Raw genomic sequence first — 18,610 nt, 5'->3', positions numbered from 1 at the left:
GAATGTGACTGACATTTATTGGTTGTAATGTAAAAGAATAGAAATATGTCCTGCCTTCCCTTTTGAGGAATCAAAGACAAGCAACTGTGGTAGGAGGATGGCTCAAGACATCCTCTCTTGAGCCAACAAGATAAGTGGAACACAGCCTGCCACACCACAGTGTCATTAATACCCAAGGGACATGCCCAGAAGAGGTAGGAATTCTCAGGAAAGCAGAGTTCTGCTCGTATTGCTCCTATGGCAGCCACAGCCCTCCCCAGCTGCCTGCTGGGGGTGGGCAGCCTTTTACCTACAGTAATAGCAATGTAATAGGTGCAGATGCACAACTTTGCTGTCTCTCTATAGGTGCTCATTTGCAGTAGCTGCCACAGCTGCCTATATGAGGCAGAACTGGGAAGCTGCAAATGCAACTGGAAGAACAAGGATGCTATGTTGCTTTCCTACCAACTTCCTTTCTGATAACAGTGCCAGGAAGGGTGAAGGAAATAAGACCCTGGTGGTAGTGGCTGATACTGCCAGCAGGAGTCCCCAAAAAGCACAGCCTAGTGGAAGGCTGGTACCCAGCTGGAGGAGAGGAGGAGCAGCAGGATTGCATGGTCAAGGGAGCAGGAGGAAGGCAAGGAGCAGAACAGATGGGGAGAGGAAATAAAATTGATAACAGGCGGAGACAGCAGGATCAGTGTAACTCCAAAGGCACAAATTCTTTTTGTTATGTTAAAAACAAATGACTATTTTCATTACACTATTCCTTCACCCCACACACATACATGCTACAGACTGGATCATCACGATGGCAGGGGAAGAGCTAGCATACTGATGGGAGAAAACCAAGTTGTAGCCCAATGCTCAGCAATAAAGCCTTGAGTCAGGGAAGAAAATGAGTGGTTTGTGTTAAAGGAACTTAAGTGGCTAATAAATATCTCAGCTCCACAGGAGTGGCTGAGGATGGATAAAGCAATGTTTTGTTTTTCTAAAACACCTCTCACCTGAGGACATCTGAATCTTTCTTTTCTTCCACATGGTAATTATTTAGTTTCCAAATTAAAGAAGCATCTTGCAGAGACAGCCATAATAGACAGAGAAACTACGCTTAGATCAAGTCAGAAAGCAGCTTAATAGCATTGCTAGGAAGAGAAATCATCTCTCGCCAAACTAATTCATCTCTGCTAACTACTGGCCTGTGTTGCTTGCAACCATGAAAAGCCCTGGAGTTTTACACATACACTCAGCAGGTAATAGGGAGAGCCCTAAGGAAACAAACACCTTCTCCACATGAGGCCATCAGAACTCTGAGATTACATGTTACCTCCCAGTGTGCTCAGGAGTGTTTGGAATTACAGATGAAATGAATGCGGATGAATTCTAGACTTTGACTTTGGACTTCAGATGTTGAAAGGTATTTCAGCTGCATACCTACTCTGGTAGTCTCATAGTAAGGTAGTCTGGTATTTCCACCAGCAAGGCACGTGCACCTTCCACGAGGCCTTTCTGGATGATTGACCTCTTCTTACCAGCCTGGCATTCCCATGTAGAGCTACTGGGCTATGGCCATTCAACTTGTTGATACACCAACCTCTCAGTGTATACATGCCTGCTTGCTACTAGACTCAGCAGAGCCCACTGACACCTCATGTCTTCTGCAGATTGAGCAGATGAGAGTCACTAAGGGAAGCACATGAGGCCAAGGAACCAAAGCAAGTATCCACATCCCTGATTTACCCCACACAAGATTATCAGCCTGTTTTCATCTTGCAGTGGGCACAGGACCCAGTTCACCTTCCCACTAACACGAGAAGGCCTTCTAACTTGGTAGATGCCAGCAGTGGGGAATTCCTGCTTCCTGAGAAATGGGGAGAGGAGAATATACTGTCTGTACAGCTATGAATCTGTGTAGGGTAGCTACTAGATCCTGGAATGGCATCACACAATCCATGACAGCCAGCTTGAAAAGACAGTTGACTGGAGTTGCCCTTTTTCCTTCTAGTCAAAGCCACGTGACTAGAAGAGCAGATTTTCTTATCCCTCTTCCTCAAGTGATGCCCATCCTCTCAGCATGACATGGGCAGAGTCAAGCTCATTCTCATATCTTGAGGCAGGAGCAACTCAGACACCCTCAGCATTGGGCCAGGACAAGGTCTCACACAATACACGTCACTTCCTCAGGCTGCACAGATGTACCCAGCCTGGCAGATCCAATGCAGCCCTTTTACCAGGGATGCCTCCACATACCAGTGGGTACTGCCTAACTCTTTTCTTCTGGGACTCTCATTCAGGAGCAAGTGGCAACAGGACTGGTTTCTCTTCCACTAAGCATTACTGGTATCCTCCCCCTGGAAATATCTGCCTGTAATTAGTTCCCTAGGAAGGGGCTTGTCTGTGCCATTAAGAAGAGGTACATTAGGTGATCTAAGAGAAATCAATGTCTCTAATAGTAAGAAAAGACAGTGGATGAGGACAGGGTGATGGGAGGGGTGTTTCTCTGGAGTCATTCCTCTTGGGAGAAATCCCAGAAGCATTGCCCCTGGAAGAGAAATAGTAAGGACCTGGAGTAATTAAACTTCCATACAGAAATTGCTTACTGGAAGAAGCACAGAAATTGGTCCATGTCTCTTGTAAAGGCAGAGGCAATGGCTAGAGTCTTCCCAGATGTCTCTGCCCTGAAGTCAGTAAGTCTGTGGTGATTTACACCATGCTGGTGAGTGGAGGGAGGAGGGGAGTGGATGGACACCTTTCTTTTAAAATACTCATTTTCCTCTCTCCACATTGGTGTTTAAGGGCAAGCCCATGTCCTTTGCAAGTTTTGAAGCACCCAGATCGTGCAGCATAATTAAGTTATTCTAAATGAGGTTACAGACATTTTAATATCCCGAGGCAAGAAAACCTTAATTCTGCACAACTCTTCCTCTCTCTCTCTCTCTCTCTCTCTCTCTCTCTCTCTCTCTCTCTCCATTTCCTCCTTCCTGCACACCTCTGCAGTTCCTGAAATGACAAGACACCTCGCTGGCTGGCTGTAATTGCTATAACAGTTCCCTAATGCTTTCTCTTCTCCAATTGCATTAAACTACATCTTTAGAGGTACAGCCCTGTTTATTCATGCTGCTCCTGTGGAAGGGGAAAGAAATGCAGACTGCCTCTTCCCCCTCCCTCTTTCGATTTCATGGGTGTGGCAGGTTTAAACCTTTGCAGCCGCTGGCTCTCCAGCACTGGGGTGAGGAGGAGAGGACAGAACGGGAGAGAAGCTGTCGGATCTGCCTAGTGATGAATGAGACTCATCTCACCCACAAGTGGGAAACCTGCTTGCGGGTTATTGTTTAATCACTCATGCAATCCAATACTGAGCAGATACCCCCATAACGTCCATCTGCTCTAGCATGCGGTGCATGCAACACTTGCATTTCTCGTCACCTATCTAAGTGTCCAGCTCTGTGTATTTCTGACTTCATCTTTTGCTGGCAGTAAAGGCTAAGTTCCATTTTGTCAGAAATTGCCTAACCCAGCCTTTTGGTTATGCCACCTTTTAGCTGAATATTCTGTGGGCACAGATTCAGAGCTACAATCAGCTGCAGGCAGAAATGACAACACCAAGCTATCTACATCTCTCACGGGTGGGCACAGTCAGTCTGATACTTCACTCTTCACATCGGCATTGCACCCACGAGGAAGAATAATCTGCAAGGTACAAGCATGTGAACATAATTTGCCTTTGAGGGGTGGGAGGACAGATGCATAAAGGCACATCTAGACACAAATGTGAAGGGATTTCTTCCACGCCCAAGCCTGTGATTTACACATTTTGCTCTTTAGCTGCCAGAAAGGCGGGACATGAGGGACTTCCCCTGAAAAATTATTTGAGGAGAGCTGTCTTTATTTTGGGAAAGAAACTCCTGCTTATATTGAAGAACCCATTCCATCTTTTCCTCTCTGTGAAAGGTCTGGGTGGGGACAGTGGACAAGCACAAGCCAAAAAAAAAAAAAGGTCTGGTTCAAATTAAAGCTTCCTCCAGCGCATCTTCAGCTTTTCTGGGTGAACTGCTATATTGCCAGTTTGGCAGATGTGGTGTGTACTCGGGTAGAGGAGGAAGAGTTGGGCTCCAAGCCCAGGAACATCTACTCAATACGCACAGGCAGGTTGTACAGCTGCATAAAGGATCAGGAAGCATGTGCAGATGAATGCATGTGTGCTAGTGCCTATACGTGTAGTACAGCTGCAAGCGACCAGAGAGTGGAGATGTGTGCTGCACATGCAGGCGCAAAGGGGTGTGTACCATGTGGTGCATTAACGTGCAGGCTGGGAAGAGGAGGCTATGTGGGATCAAGATCCCTGTACACCATGCATTTCTAAAGATGTCAGAATGCAAAAGGCCAGGTGTAAAGCCACAGAGATGTAAAGAACATTGCAATCAATGTCATTCGGGAGCTTCAATGACCAACCTGTGATGGTATGGGTGAAATGATCCACCCCTCCACCCCTCCACCCATCCAATATCCCCTCCCCCAACAGCTCTCTACTGATCCAAAGAATCCCGACTTTATTTTAAAATGTGTTGTGCATCTCCACCCATTGCTCTGTCACACTGCCTCCCTCCTGTCTGCCTTCCTTCTCCTCCTCTGCTCTTTTCATCTGAGATTTGCCAGCTGAACCTGCTCTGCTAGCTGGCTGCAACACGTTTCCCCCGCTAGCCATCACCGTCTCTTTCCAGATTTTAGTGAAGGTATCATTAACTGCAAAGCATTTGAGAAACCTGCATGGGGAAAGGCACAGGATGACGCAGGGTCTTTCTAGCCCCTTCACTGCCCCTCCCCATTAGTCTATAAAATTGCTCCTTCGTTGGGTAATGCACACATTACACCTCCATTCAGAAACAGACTCCAACCCGGATTTTCTTTCTAATACTGTGCTGTGGAGTTAAGTCACATCAGTGTGGTAGGCTACAGCAGTGTTGTATCGTAAGACACATATAAACGTACACATACATAAAGAAAGTAACCAGTATGGTGCTGTGCTTAAGACTGAGTTGAGTTTTGGGTTCAGAATAAGGATGAAAGCTCCTTGCTGCTACCTACAAATCTGTAATTTGGGGAAGTTTCCAAAAACACCTTAAAAGATACCTGAGGTTAGTTTCTGCCTCAAAGTTCCAACTGCATAAATCCAGCATCCTACCAAGGAAGTCCAAGAGATTCTATCAAAATAGGTTCCCCTAACCAGGGGCAGGTTTGGTCTTTCACACGTAATAAAGGGGAGAAGGATGAGAGAAGAATGATCTAAGCAGGCTTTTTTTTTTTTTTTTTTTGCCTTTTTTTCCTTTTTTTTTCCTTTTTTTTTTTTTTTAATTTCATTATCACTTCAGAAATAAAAAAAAAAATATCACTCAAAACAAGCTACCACCCAAACCTTCTTATCACCCCAGTACCCATACAGGAAAAGCCAGGTGGTACCTGTAGAAAGAAGGAACTGGTTTCCAACAGGTTCACACTAGAGGCTTCTCTTATCCCACCCGAGTTGGGAGCTAACAGAGGCGTGGTCCTCTGTTTCTTTACCATCTCGTGCACAGTTGTCTAACTGGTTGTACTACGAAGGGTATTACAGAAAGGGTGACTCTCCCCTGGCTAATGCTTTTGTTATTAATTAATTGCATTCTTCGCTATAGCACAGGCTGGGGGGGGAGTAAAAAGAAAAATAGCAAGCTTCAGGCTAATTCTTGTGCACATTGTTGTGATACACACACAAAAAAACCCCCAAAACCCAAAATGAATGCACCTGTCCTCCGAGCCGCCACGCAGCACATGCACATAAAGCATCTCCCATTCATTGCAGCCAGGAGTAATAGAGAGCGTTCTGACCGAGGATCAAGGCTCACTGGGCAGCCTTTCTTTTTTTTGGCATAAGACGAAGAATTGCTTCCTTTATCTCCGAGGTAGAGCCAGATCTCATCACGTTCCCTGCCAGCCACGCACCCCCCCAACTCCCCCCACCCCCCCATCCATCCCCACCCTCAGAAGCATAGACAGAAAATCCTAAGCAATACATCTGCCCCCTATTAAAAAAGATATAAGAATAGAGGGGAGATTCTGGTAGCTCCCCAAATGTGGACACAGGCCACCCCCCCCTTCCCCACATCACCAGCCTCGGAAAAGGCAAAGCAGGCATGTTGCAGGGTGTGAAAAGAGCCCTCAGTTGCAAGATGCTACAGAATTGCTGAAAGCAGCTGAAATTTACTCCCCTCTACCCCAGCCCCTACCCCAGCCCCTCATGCTCTCAAGGCAGACACGCTCCCAGGGACATCGAGCAGCCTGGCACGTTTCTGAACAGAAAGAAATAGTAAAATCTTCAGCTCTACCTGTTTTGTTCTTCTCATACAGCACAGCATGATCGTATTGTCCCCTTCCTTCCTTCTTCTTCCTTCCTTCTCCTCTCTCCTTTTCCTCTTCTCTCTCTTATCTCTCCCCCCCACCCTCTCCGCTCCCTCCCTCCCTCTCTCTCTCTCTCTCTGTCTCTCTCTCTCTCTCTCTCTCTCACACACACACACACACACACGCTAGGGCAGTTAGCAGCGACTGGAAGGTCCACAGCTATTGCTCATCACACATGCACACGCTGCCTCTCCCTACCTCCCTCCCTACCCTTCCCAGAATTGTTCACCAGCTCTCCCTGACTCGTCACCTCCCCACCCCACCCCCACCCCAGCAGCCACCACCCCCCCACCCCAAGTCCCTTGCCAGGCTCATGAATAATTAAAATCTTCAATCTGGACCCAATTACCCAACGACTTTCCCACTGTACAGAGGCGACAGGGGAGAGGGGACACTGCAGACCGGGGAGGGGGTGGGAGGGGTGGGGTGTGTCTGGGAGGCACCGGGCGAAGAGGGGGCTGGTGAGGGTGGGGAGCCACCAGCCCCGCTCCCACCGGAGCCCCCTGAACCCGGACACAGCCAGGAGCCGGCTCTCTGCGTGGAGAAAGCATGGGGTGGGGTGGGCAAGGAGTGAAGAAGTGGGAGCGGGGGGTAAAGCCATGGCAGGTGGTAGGTGCCATGCACAGGTGACGTACCATGGTGGGAGCTGCGAGCTAAATGGGGACCGGGAAATACGTTAAAATGGCTGTTAAACATCCCCCCCCAAGCAGCACACTCACAAACATGTATGTACGTGCTGCTACTCCATGTGTGCAGACTGAAACCCTGCCCTGGGGACGTCCTGTAGCACCCAACGGGACAACTTTTCTCCCCTATTCCTTCAGTCCATCCTATAGACCTGCCACCCGCACAGCAAATGCTACTCCTGCAACAAATTAGGGGTTGGTTCTTTTTCTTTTTGGTGGGTTGTTGGTTTTTTTTGGTCAGAATAGCTTCAAAACCTCCAGAAACCATCCGGATAGATCTCAATTAATCCCAGTGCCTAGGTAATTTCTGCGTCCATTGATCTCCGCTGCAAATTGCTGCAGAGTATCCCGAGGAGGACGCGCAGGTTCTCCCACACACAGCCACCCCTCACGCACGTGTGGGAGCAGGGACCGATGGATTTGTATGCACAGAAGATCACGGCGATGCGTGAGCCTGAGCGGACATCAATGCACACACACACACACACACACACACACACACACACAACCCCAAGCACACATCCTCCAAGTGCTAACACCGTGGTGCCTCAGAATACATATGAGCAGGGGTGGCTCTAGCTTGCACCGTGTTAAAAAATAAAAGGAGGTTAAAAATTGCCAGGCAACAGTTAAAACAAAGTGTGACAACGCTCAGCGTGTTAGAAATACGTGGCTGGATCTTTTAGGATTGCATCTACCAAAATTCAAATGTAGCTTCTTTACTGTGTCTGAGGAGGCAACAGTCAGATGCTGGTCTCTTTTTTTTTGGCACTAGTGCCACTACATCAACTTCTCTGCCACACCATGGTGTTTGCTGCTAATTTATTTTTAATGTAAAACTGTCTGCAAAAGGGAAGGGGGGGAGGGGGGGGAATGTGTGGGGTTGTTATTAAGGGTTTTACTCTTTCAAGATATCTGAAGACATTATTAAGGCGAATATTCACAGGCACGTGTGAGTACATCTATAGGCACAGCTTCTGGAAGGCCCCTCAGCGCAGGCTCCTACATAATCATATTCAGTTGCTATGACATCATTGCAGTTCCTAGTACCCCTTACTTCTTAAGGAAAGCAAACAGCATTTCAGAGAGAGTGTAGCAAGCTACCTACACCTGTAGGTAATTTCAGAGAAGTGCCTTTTAGGCTCAAGCAGGTAGCAGTTTTGATTTTAGGAAAGAATGGTCATGATCACGACATTCAGAGAAGATACTAAACTGGGAAGAGTTGCAAACACCAGCTGACACAGGAGTAGACCATAGGATTAAACAACAAAAATCAGGTTCAGCTTCAGAAAATGCATATAGAGAAAAAGAAAGTGAACTATGTAGTCATAAAAGAAGACAGGTAAGAAGTGGAGCAGCAGAAAACAATGGCTATCAAATTCAAGTAAGGGATGAATGAGGCATACAAGTACTGGTGGCCACACCAGGTCAAGACACCGAGAAGCAGTAAAATGGCATTTTGGATTACATTCATGGGACTTAGGAGCCCCAGGAATTGCTGAGGGCACATAGAATCACAGAATCATAGAATGGTTTAGGTTGGAAGGGACTGCAAAGATCATCCAGTTCCAACCCCCCCACCATAGGCAGGGACACCGCCCACTAAAACAGGTTGCTTAAGGCCTCATTCAACCTGGCCTTGAACATCTTCAGGGAAAGAGCATCCACAACCACCCTGGGCAGCTTGTTCCAGTGTCTCACCACCCTCACTGAGAAGAATCTAGTTTGAATCTCTCCTCTTCCAGTTTAAAACCATTACCTCTCATCCCATCACTACAAGACCTTGTAAATAGTCCCTCCTCAGCCTTCCTGTAGGTCCTCTTCAGATACTGGAAGGCCACTATATGGTCTCCTTGAAATCTTCTCTTCTCCAGGCTGAAGAGCCCCAACTCTTGTAGCCTGTCCTCATAGCAGAGCTGCTGCAGCCCTCTGATCATCTTCGTGGCCCTCCTCTGGACTGGCTCCAACAGTTCCTTGTCCTTCTTCTACTGGGGGCTCCAGAACTGTACACAGTACTCCAGGTGGGGTCTGATGAGAGCAGAGCCCAAAGGGGCAGAATTCCCTCCCTTGCCCTGCTGGCCACACCTCTCTTGATGCAGCCCAGGACATGGCTGCTCTCTGGGCTGCACTCACACTGCTGACTCACATTGAGCTTTTCATCAACTCAGACTTCCAGGTCCTTTTCCTCAGGGCTGCTCTTAGCCATTTGCCACTCATCTTAGATTTGTGCTTGGGATTGTACCAACCCAGATGCAGGACCTTACACTTGGCCTTGTTGAATGTCATGAGGTTGGCCTGGGCCCACCTCTCCAGCCTATCCAAGTCCCTCTGGATGGCATCCCTGCCCTCAAGCAAGTCCACTGTGCCACACAGCTTGGTGTCATCTGCAAACTTGCTGAGGGTGCACTCAGTTCCTCTGTCCATGTCACTGACAAAGACGTTAAACAACACTGGTCCCAGCACTGAGCCTTGAGAGATGACAGTTGTCACTGGTCTCCAGGTGGACACTGTACCATTGATCACCACTCTCTGCATGTCACCATCCGGCCAATTCCTTATCCAGCAGTGCTCCTCCCATCCAGGCTGCGTTCTTTCAAATTAGGGACCAGGATGTCATGTGGGACAGAGTCAAATGCCTTACTCAGGTGCAGGTAGATGATGTCAGTTGCCCTTTCTTGTCCACTGTTGCTGTGACTTCATCGTAAAAAGCCACCAAATTTGTTAGACATGATTTGCTCTTGGTGAAGCCATGCAACAAAGTTAGTGTGTCATGAGCTTGTGGGCACTTGCTAACCCACATGTCTGCCCTTGGGAGATGGGACTTCTCCGGTCAGGTGTACATGTCCCTGTTGGAAAGTGTCAGCCTGGACTCCCTTTGGTGACAATGAAAAGAAATGGGAACTTGAATTGTGTGATTTAGATCACCCTAAAGCAGGAGCCTAAACTAGGTCAGACAAATTACGCTTCACAAGTGTTTTCAGAAGCTTGTTTTCTTCCCAACTGACAAGGTCTTTTTAAGGAACCTCCCTACTGTAGGAAGCCCTGTTGAGGAAAGCCTTCCCAGCCCCCACCTTTCCCAGACACCCACCTGGGGAGCAGGCTAGCAGCAGAAGGTCTACACTGGAGCAAACCAGCTAGGCTCAGGCCACCTCTCTGTGCATACCTAGAGCATTGTTAACCACCTGAAGTCAGAGCTAATAGCAGAGCCACCTCTCTTCATGCCCAGCCCCATGGCCACTCTATGCTCTAGGTTATTGCAAATACTTTCATCACACAGAAGAAAACCCCTACGTAGGTTACCCATGCATGTAGAGTTGGTGGTGAGTGGCCAGTCCACTGCAGAGGGGCAACCAAGTTCCCTCTGAATTAATGTTCTTATGCAGAAGAGCCATAAGCTGAGACCCAAATTTTCAGGGCATGTCAGTTCCTAACACCCATTTCTTTCAAATTAGAACTCTTTAAGTATATTTAAAAGTTGGACTTTAAATTCTTCAGCCAATTATACGGTTCTGAAAATCATATCCCAGCATCTCTTGCCTACCCTTTTGGCTGTGTTATCAGTTCAACCTGTAAGGTAAATTATCTGATAACACAGAAGGAAAAAAGGACAAGTCCACAGCAGTGAAAAGGCCAAAGGGAATGAGAGGGAATTAGAGGCACAAACTTCAGTCAGAGAATTTAATGAATATCAGAAGTAAAACTCCAGGGAGGAAAAGGAGGTGAATCTCAATTTCCCGAAGTCGTGACATCAAGAGGAGATGCTCGCATCCAAATGACACCTTTGTCTCTCCACTGCCCTGCCAACACTGGCTCATTCAGCACTCCTTCAGAGTGCTTTCTGGATAACAGAGTAGTGCAGACACACCCTGAAAGGCCCCTTTGACCTCGACTTGTGAATCTACACAAATAGAAGGAAGACCAGTTCCAAAGAATAACATGAATGGAGGCTTGGGAAGGGAACTGCAAGAAGGGGATGAACAATGACCATAGATTTTAAAACCTTGATCTGGGACACTTGACCTGACTGGCAGGTAAGGAGGTGGAGAAGTGTGATATTTTGAAAAGCCATAAGGGCTCAAGAAGGGAAAGGAATCATTTGGAGTGATACATAACCCACTCTTTGCTCTATGCCAGGTTACTTCACTGCAAAGGAAGGTATGGTTTGTATAAAGTAATTGTTAAGATAACTCCTTTAATTCAAAGCCATATCTTCAAAGTAACAAGACATAAGGGTTGTGTTACAACAGAGGCTGTGTCGACTGAGAGATGGAAACCAATGGTTTTTCTCCTGCTCAGTTCTGCTGCAACGCTTAGCAGTGCCTTCAGCCTGTTGTCTTGAAGCATGCTGGGGACACTGAAGCTCAGTCAAAGTCTTACAGAGATGAGCCAGGGGCTCCTGAGGTAGTAGCAACCAACATTGAAATATCAGTAAAACACCTCAGGGGAACTGAGGGGTGTTTCTCTAAGAAGGTAACACAGATGACAGCCCAGCTGAGGTGCCTCTACATGAATGCATGCAGCATGGGCAACAAACAGGAGGAGTTGGAAGCCACTGTGCTGCTGGAAAGCTACAATATAGTGGCTGTTACTGAAACTTGGTGGGATGAATCTTATGACTGGATGTGGCTGTCAATAGCTTCAAGCTATTCAGAAAAGGCAGAAGAAGAAGGAGGGGAGGAGATGCTGTCCCCTATGTCAGGAAACAGAGTATGAAGAGATGTCCTGAAAGAATAGGCAAGAGCAAGTCAAAAGCTCATGGCTAGGAATTAGAGACTGAAGCAACGAAGGGAACCTTGTGGTTGGTGTCCACTACAGGCTGCTTGATGAAGGAGAACCTACTGACCAGCTACAGGAGGCATCACACTCGCAGGCTCTTGTCCTGCTGGGAAATTTCAACTACCCCAACACAGTGAGCTGTAGGCAACTGCAGAGACTCCTGGAGTGCCTCAAGGATCTGATGGTCACCAGTGCAGGTGAGCTCACCAGCGATGTTAAGATTGGAGGTAGCCTGGGCTGCAGTGACCACACACTGGTGGAGTTCACAGTCCTAAGAGATATGAGTTAGACAATGAATATAGTCAGGGCCTCAAAATTTTAGGAAAACAAACTTCCAGCACATCAAGGAATTAGTCAGTAGAACCCCTTGGGAAATGGTCCTCAGGAATGAAGAAGTGGAACAGAGCTGGCAGATCTTCAAGGAATATTTCCTTAAAATGCCAGAGCTCTTGATTCCCAGCTGTAAGAAATCAAGCAAAGAAGGGAAGCGACCAGAATGGCCAAGTCAAGATCTGATGGTTAAATTGAAATGCAAAAAGGAACTGCACAGGCAGTGGAAGTAGAGACAGGTACCTTGAGAAGAGTATGGGGATGCTGCCCAGTTATGTAGGGATGAGGTCATGAAGTCCAGGGCACAGATGGAGCTGAACTTCGCAAGGTGGCCTGGGTTAACACTGCACTCAACCCTCCCTGCCTTCCCCAGCAGTGATGGGAGTGGGGGATGTGGAGTAAAAAGAGTTGTTAGTTGAGATAAGGACAATTTACTACTCTATTGCAGGGATATCAGATCACACAAAAGAAAAAAAAAAAGTACTGACTCCACAGAATCCTGCCCTGAAGCTCACAAACCAAAACTGGGCCAAAGCCCAGCCTGGAAACTTGGGAAGAGACACAAAATATCCAGATTAGGAAACTTTGCAAACTACAGAATACAAGTCACATAAACCCCAGCCAACCCTTTTCCTGTCATACAGTGAGCATGACATCAACATAGTGTAGACTATACGATCCAGCTTGCCTGTTGCTCTGTGCCACTTGTGTGTGTGTAGGGGAGAAGTAGCCTTGTTGCTCCATCTCCTATCCCTCATCCTTCCTAATGGGACCACTAGGCTCAAAGAAACACACAAGGGATGCAAAGAATAACAAAAAGGGCATCTACAGGTACATCAACCAGAAAAGGAAAGCTAAAGAATGAACAGGAATGGGAAGCTAGTACAGACAGACAAGGACAAGGCTGAGCTCCTCAACAACTTTTTTGCCCCGGTCTTCATTGGCAACCTCTCTGCTCACACCTTCAGAGTTGCAAGACCACAAGACAGGGACCAGGGGGACAAAGCCCCTCCAGCTTTAAGGTTTGTGACCATGTGAGGAAACTGAACAAACACAAGTTTATGGGACTTGATGAAAAGCATCCCAGAGCCCCAAGGGAACTGGCTGATGTAGTTGCCAAGGCATTCTCCATGATAATTTTTAAAGTCCTGGCAGTCAGGTGAAGTCCCTGGTGACTGGAAGAAGGGAAACACACATGTTTTTAAAAGGGTAGAAGGGAAGAGCTTGAGAATTACCAACCTGTCAGCATCACTTTTGTGCTCGGGAAGATCATGGAATACATCCTCCTAGAAGCTCTGACAAGGCACACAGAGGACAGAGAGGTGATCTGAGACAGCCAGCATGGCTTTACTAAGGACAAGTCCCAAATGCTGACTGGACAAGGGAAGAGCAATGGATGCCATCTATCTGGACTTCTGCAATGTCTTTGACATGGCTCCCCACAACATCCTTCCTATATGTTGGAAAAACATAGATTTGATGGGTGGACTGTTCAGTGGATAAAGAATTGGCTGGATGGTTGCATCCAGAGGGCAGTGGTCAATGTCTTGATGTCCAGATGGAGACACATGATCTTGTATAGACCCTGAGGGGGCAGCAGTGCAATTTAATATCTTCACCAATGATATAGACAGTGGGATCAAGTGCACCCTTGAGTGCCAGAAGGACAGGATGTCAATGAGAGGGACATGGAGAAACTGGAGAAGTGGGCCAAAGCAGACCTGGGTCAGGACAATCCTCATTATCAGTAAAGCTGGGAGATGGTGTCATAGAGAGCAGCCCTGCAGAAGAGGACTTGGGGTACTGGTGGATAAACAACTGGACATCAATCAACAATGTGCACTTGCTACAGAGATGTGTAAGAGTGTCATGCTCTCAGCAAACCTTGGTATGCCACCTAGAAAGTTCAGTACTGTACAAGTCAAGACCAATAACTTTGTTCAGCCAGAAGATACTCTAAAGATGTGAAGGAGAATAGGCTAGCCAGCAGGAACTCTTGCCACAAAGATTTTCAGAGGGCTGGAGCACCTCTCCTATGAAGAGAGAGTTGGAATTTTTCAACCTGGAGAAGAGAAGGCTCTGGGGAGACCTTATAGCAGCCTTCCAGTACTTGAAGGGAGCCTACAAGAAAGCTGGGAAGGGACTGTTTACAGGGACAGGTAGCAATAGGATGAGAGGCAATGGTTTTAAACTAGAGCAGGGTAGATTTAGAATGAACATTAGGATGACATTTTTAGTATGAGGGTGTTGGAACACAGCAATAGGTTGCCTGGAGAGGTGGTGGGGGCCCCATTCCTGGAGACATTCAAGGACAGGATTGACAGGGCTCTAAGCAACCTGATCTAACCGGGGATATCCCTGCTTACTGCAAGGGGGATGGACTAGAGGATCTTTAAAGCTCCCTCTTCCAACCCAATGCATTCTGTGATTCTAGCAGCAGAATCATAGATCACAGAATCGTAGAATCAACCAGGTTGGAAGAGACCTCCAAGATCATCCAGTCCAATCCATCCCCCAGCCCTGGCCAATCAACTAGACCATGGCACTAAGTGCCTCAGCCAGGCTTTGCTTCAACACCTCCAGGGACAATGACTTCACCACCTCCCTGGGCAGCCCATTCCAATGCAAATCACTCTCTCTGGCAACAACTTCCTCCTAACATCCAGCCTAGACCTCCCCTGGCACAACTTGAGACTGTGTTCCCTTGTTCTGTTGCTGGTTGCCTGGGAGAAGAGACCAACCCCCACCTGGCTACAGCCTCCCTTCAGGTAGTTGTAGACAGCAATGAGGTCACTCCTGAGCCTCCTCTTCTGCAGGCTGCACACCCCCAGCTCCCTCTGCCTCTCCTCACAGGGCTGTGTTCCAGGCCCCTCATCAGCTTCATTGACCTTCTCTGGACACGTTCCAGTATCTCAACATCTCTCTTGTATTGAGGAGCCCAGAACTGGACACAGTAGCCCAAGGTCCAAGATGGTTCAGTGAAAAAGCATCTTCAGTCCAGCTGCTAATTCAGGCTTAATGCTAACATTTTCAATTCAGTTTTGATTTCAAGAACCACTTTGTTCCAGCCTGTTTCTGGGACTGTAATCGAGCTGCCTCCCTGGCCAGATGAAGCAAAATAAGACCATGAAGAAGGCAGATAGTTTGCCTGTCAGAGCTGTCCCAGTGGCAAGCACGCTAAAGTGAAGAGGCGTCTCTTTGAGAGAAGCACTGTGAAAGTCCTGTTACTAGGGATATTTAAAGCTCCAGTAAAAACAGCCACTTGCTTTCACTGGGAGATAGACTGGGATTTCTCTCTATTCATATGTTCCACACATAGTGGTAGCCTCGCCTTTTGGTAGCCAACTTTCATGCTGAAGGGAAAAAAGCCAGTTTTATAAAGGATTCTCATTTGAATAGGCATTCCCAAAAATCCCATTGTTGGCCCACTTGTACTTTTAGCTTCCCCTGTAGCTTTGCAGCTCTGGTCTCATTTGGCCTCACTTTCAGTCATCTATGGCTTCAGGACACGAGATAGTGGAGTGCAACATTACCAGCAAACTTCTTTTCTAAATGATTTGACACAGTCATGAATCTTCTCAGAGGAGTGCCTATTTTTCAGTATAAGGATCACTTATGTCAATTTACCTTGGATTTCAGCTAATCCTGAATTATTAATAATAGAAAAGCAGAGCCTGGTTTGTTTTGACCTAAGACTACCTGTATGTCACAGGCTGAAGTAAGTGTTTTAAACTCAGGATTTTCAAAAGCCACAATGCCACTTACTCTTGCAGAGAAAGGCTTCAGAAAATGCCAGTGCAGTAATGCTCCAATTTGTTCAGTGCCTTTTATGATTGCTTGGTTGCTCATCTTCCACGACAGTGAACACACATAACATTAGCACCTGTTGCCATCCTGCTAGTCAAAGAGATATGCACAGGTACTCTGCTTTTTCTTTTAACTTCTGATTTCCATTTTTCTCCCATGCCTGCACAGCTGGGATCACAGCACCGAAGACATTTGACTTTACAATAAGAGTCCAGCAACCAGCAACAGAACAAGAGGACACAGCCTCAAGTTGTGCCAGGGGAGGTCTAGGCTGGATGTTAGGAGGAAGTTCTTCACAGAGAGAGTGATTGGCATTGGAATGGGCTGTCCAGGGAGGTGGTGGAGTCACCATCCCTGGAAATGTTGAAGCAAAGCCTGGCTGAGGCACTTAGTGCCATGGTCTAGTTGACTGGCCAGGGCTGGGTGCTAGGTTGGACTGAATGATCTTGGAGGTCTTTTCCAACCTGTTTGATTCTGTGATTCTAAGAAGAAATGGCCTCAACAATCTCCCTGTTTTCATCACAGGATCTTATGACTGGTAGAGGATTATTCTTAGGAAAAATATGTGAGTGGCATACAGATGAAACTGGAATACCTAGGTAGGAGCAAAGGCAGATAGATTTTGAACATGCACAAAGAGTGATCCGTACAGCCTTCGTGTCAATATTAATTCTTGCTGAGCTTCAGAATCATCAAAAATGCAAATAAAACAGTTAAATCCCAGCACAGCTTAGTGCTGAAGACTGCAGCTCTTCAATAAAATGAAATCTCATCTGCTTGTCTGTCAAAAAGAAAAATGTCATCACAGAAAGCAGTCAACTCATAAGCTATTATTCTCAGGGTAGTTAGAGTCTGCCATGGGGGAATGTGATACATTACAAGCCAAACCAAATACGAGACAGGATGACTCCAGGAAGCCCCTTCACTCCTCTCCAGGGACTCCTTCAGTACGTGCGGTTGGGTGTATGCAGAAGTCTCTTCTGCTGTAGCAGAGCAGCAAATCAAGATCTCAGTGAGAATCAGTGGCAAACAGGAGCTCAGCATGGACCAATTTATCCTGCTTCTCAGGCTGACTCCATCATTCCGTCTGAGTCCTGCAGTGCCTTGACAAGTTGCCAGCATACAGACTCACCACCTTACAATGCCACATGGGGGGTGTCTGTGCTGCTCCATACTGCAGGAGGTGACTGGATCAGGACAGAAGCAAACACTAAGGTGAGATTCCTGCACACTAACTTCAGGGCACAATTGGAGAAGTGTCCTTCCCCATGCTGTTTCACTCCCGTCTTGGTATGTTGTCATTCCCCTAACACTGCAGTGCTGAATGTGGGAGCTTATGGATCAGTGCTGGGCCCAGTCCTGTTCAATATCTTTACTGATGATCTGGACGAGGGCATTGAGTCCAGCATCAGTAAGTTTGCAGATGACACCAAGCTAGGAGCAGGTGTTAATCTGTTGGAGGGAAGGCAAGTCATGTAGAGGGACCTTGACAGGCTGGATTGGTGGGCAGAGGCCAATGGGATGAGATTTAACAAAGCCAAGTGCAGGGTTCTACACTTTGGCCACAACAACCCCAAGCAGCATAACAGGCAGGGGACAGAGTGGCTGGAGAGAGGTCAGGAAGAAAGGGACCGGGGGGTACTGGTAGATGGTAGCTGAACATTAGACAGCAGTGTGCCCAGGTGGCCAAGAAAGCCAATGGCATCCTGGCCTGGATCAGGAACAGTGTGGTCAGCAGGACAAGGGAGGTTATTCTTCCCCTGTACTCAGCACTGGTCAGGCCACACCTTGTGTACTGTGTCCAGTTCTGGGCTCCTCAATTCAAGAGAGATGTTGAGATACTGGAACATGTCCAGAGGAGGGTGACAAATCTGGTGAGAGGCCTTGAACACAGCCCTGTGAGGAGAGGCTGAGGGAGCTGGGGGTGTGCAGCCTGGAGAAGAGGAGGCTCAGGGGTGACCTCATTGCTGTCTACAACTTCCTGAAAGGAAACTGTAGCGAAGTGGGATTGGTCTCCTCTCCCAGGCAAGTAGCAAGAGAACAAGGGGACAGTCTCAAGTTGTGCCAAGGGAGGTCTAGGCTGGATGTTACGAGGAATTTTTTCCTAGAGAGAGTGATTGGCATTGGAATGGGCTGCCCAGGGAGGTGGTGGAGTCACCATCCCTGGAGGTGTTGAAGAAAAGCCTGGCTGAGGCACTCAGTGCCATGGTCTAGTTGATTAGCCAAGGCTGGGACAGGTTCAACTTGATGCTCTTGGAGGTCTTTTCCAACCTGGTTGATTTTATTCTATTCTATCATTCAATAGCCATGACACCCCTATGATGAAATGACATGACTGTTATGGTGTGAATCACAGTTTTCTGCACCCTCTTAGGACCACCATACCTAGCTACAATGCCCCTTATTGAAGCCAGAGTGAGGATGATGATCTGGCTGTTCTAACACTGGAAAGGTAGGTGGGTAGGGACAGGTTCATCCTCCTTCCTTCAAGTCCCCTCAGCTGACTGAACTCTTCCTTTTCTCCAGCAAAAGGGATGAGTTCAGCTGAACCTGTTTGTATGCAGGAAGGTACATGGGATATCCTAGACCCACACAGAAGA

The 18,610-nt window shown here is 47.4% G+C and overlaps 1 protein-coding gene across 1 annotated transcript in view; it reads right to left on the bottom strand.

The window, feature by feature from the left end:
* GAP43 (growth associated protein 43) overlaps positions 1-6,619 on the bottom strand; it is an 87,049-nt gene extending 80,430 nt beyond the window's left edge. Inside the window, exon 1 of the mRNA XM_064143285.1 lies at positions 6,339-6,619. Coding sequence (XP_063999355.1) covers positions 6,339-6,368 — 30 coding nt within the window. The 5' untranslated portion in view covers positions 6,369-6,619. The remainder of the gene's footprint in view (positions 1-6,338) is intronic.
* Between the last annotated feature and the right edge of the window lie 11,991 nt (positions 6,620-18,610).

Source organism: Pogoniulus pusillus, chromosome 5 (assembly GCF_015220805.1).
Source record: "Pogoniulus pusillus isolate bPogPus1 chromosome 5, bPogPus1.pri, whole genome shotgun sequence".
In the NCBI taxonomy this organism is placed as follows: Eukaryota; Metazoa; Chordata; class Aves; order Piciformes; family Lybiidae; genus Pogoniulus; species Pogoniulus pusillus.
Note: the sequence above shows the minus strand (reverse complement) of the source record. Positions and strands in the feature narration are given on the sequence as shown.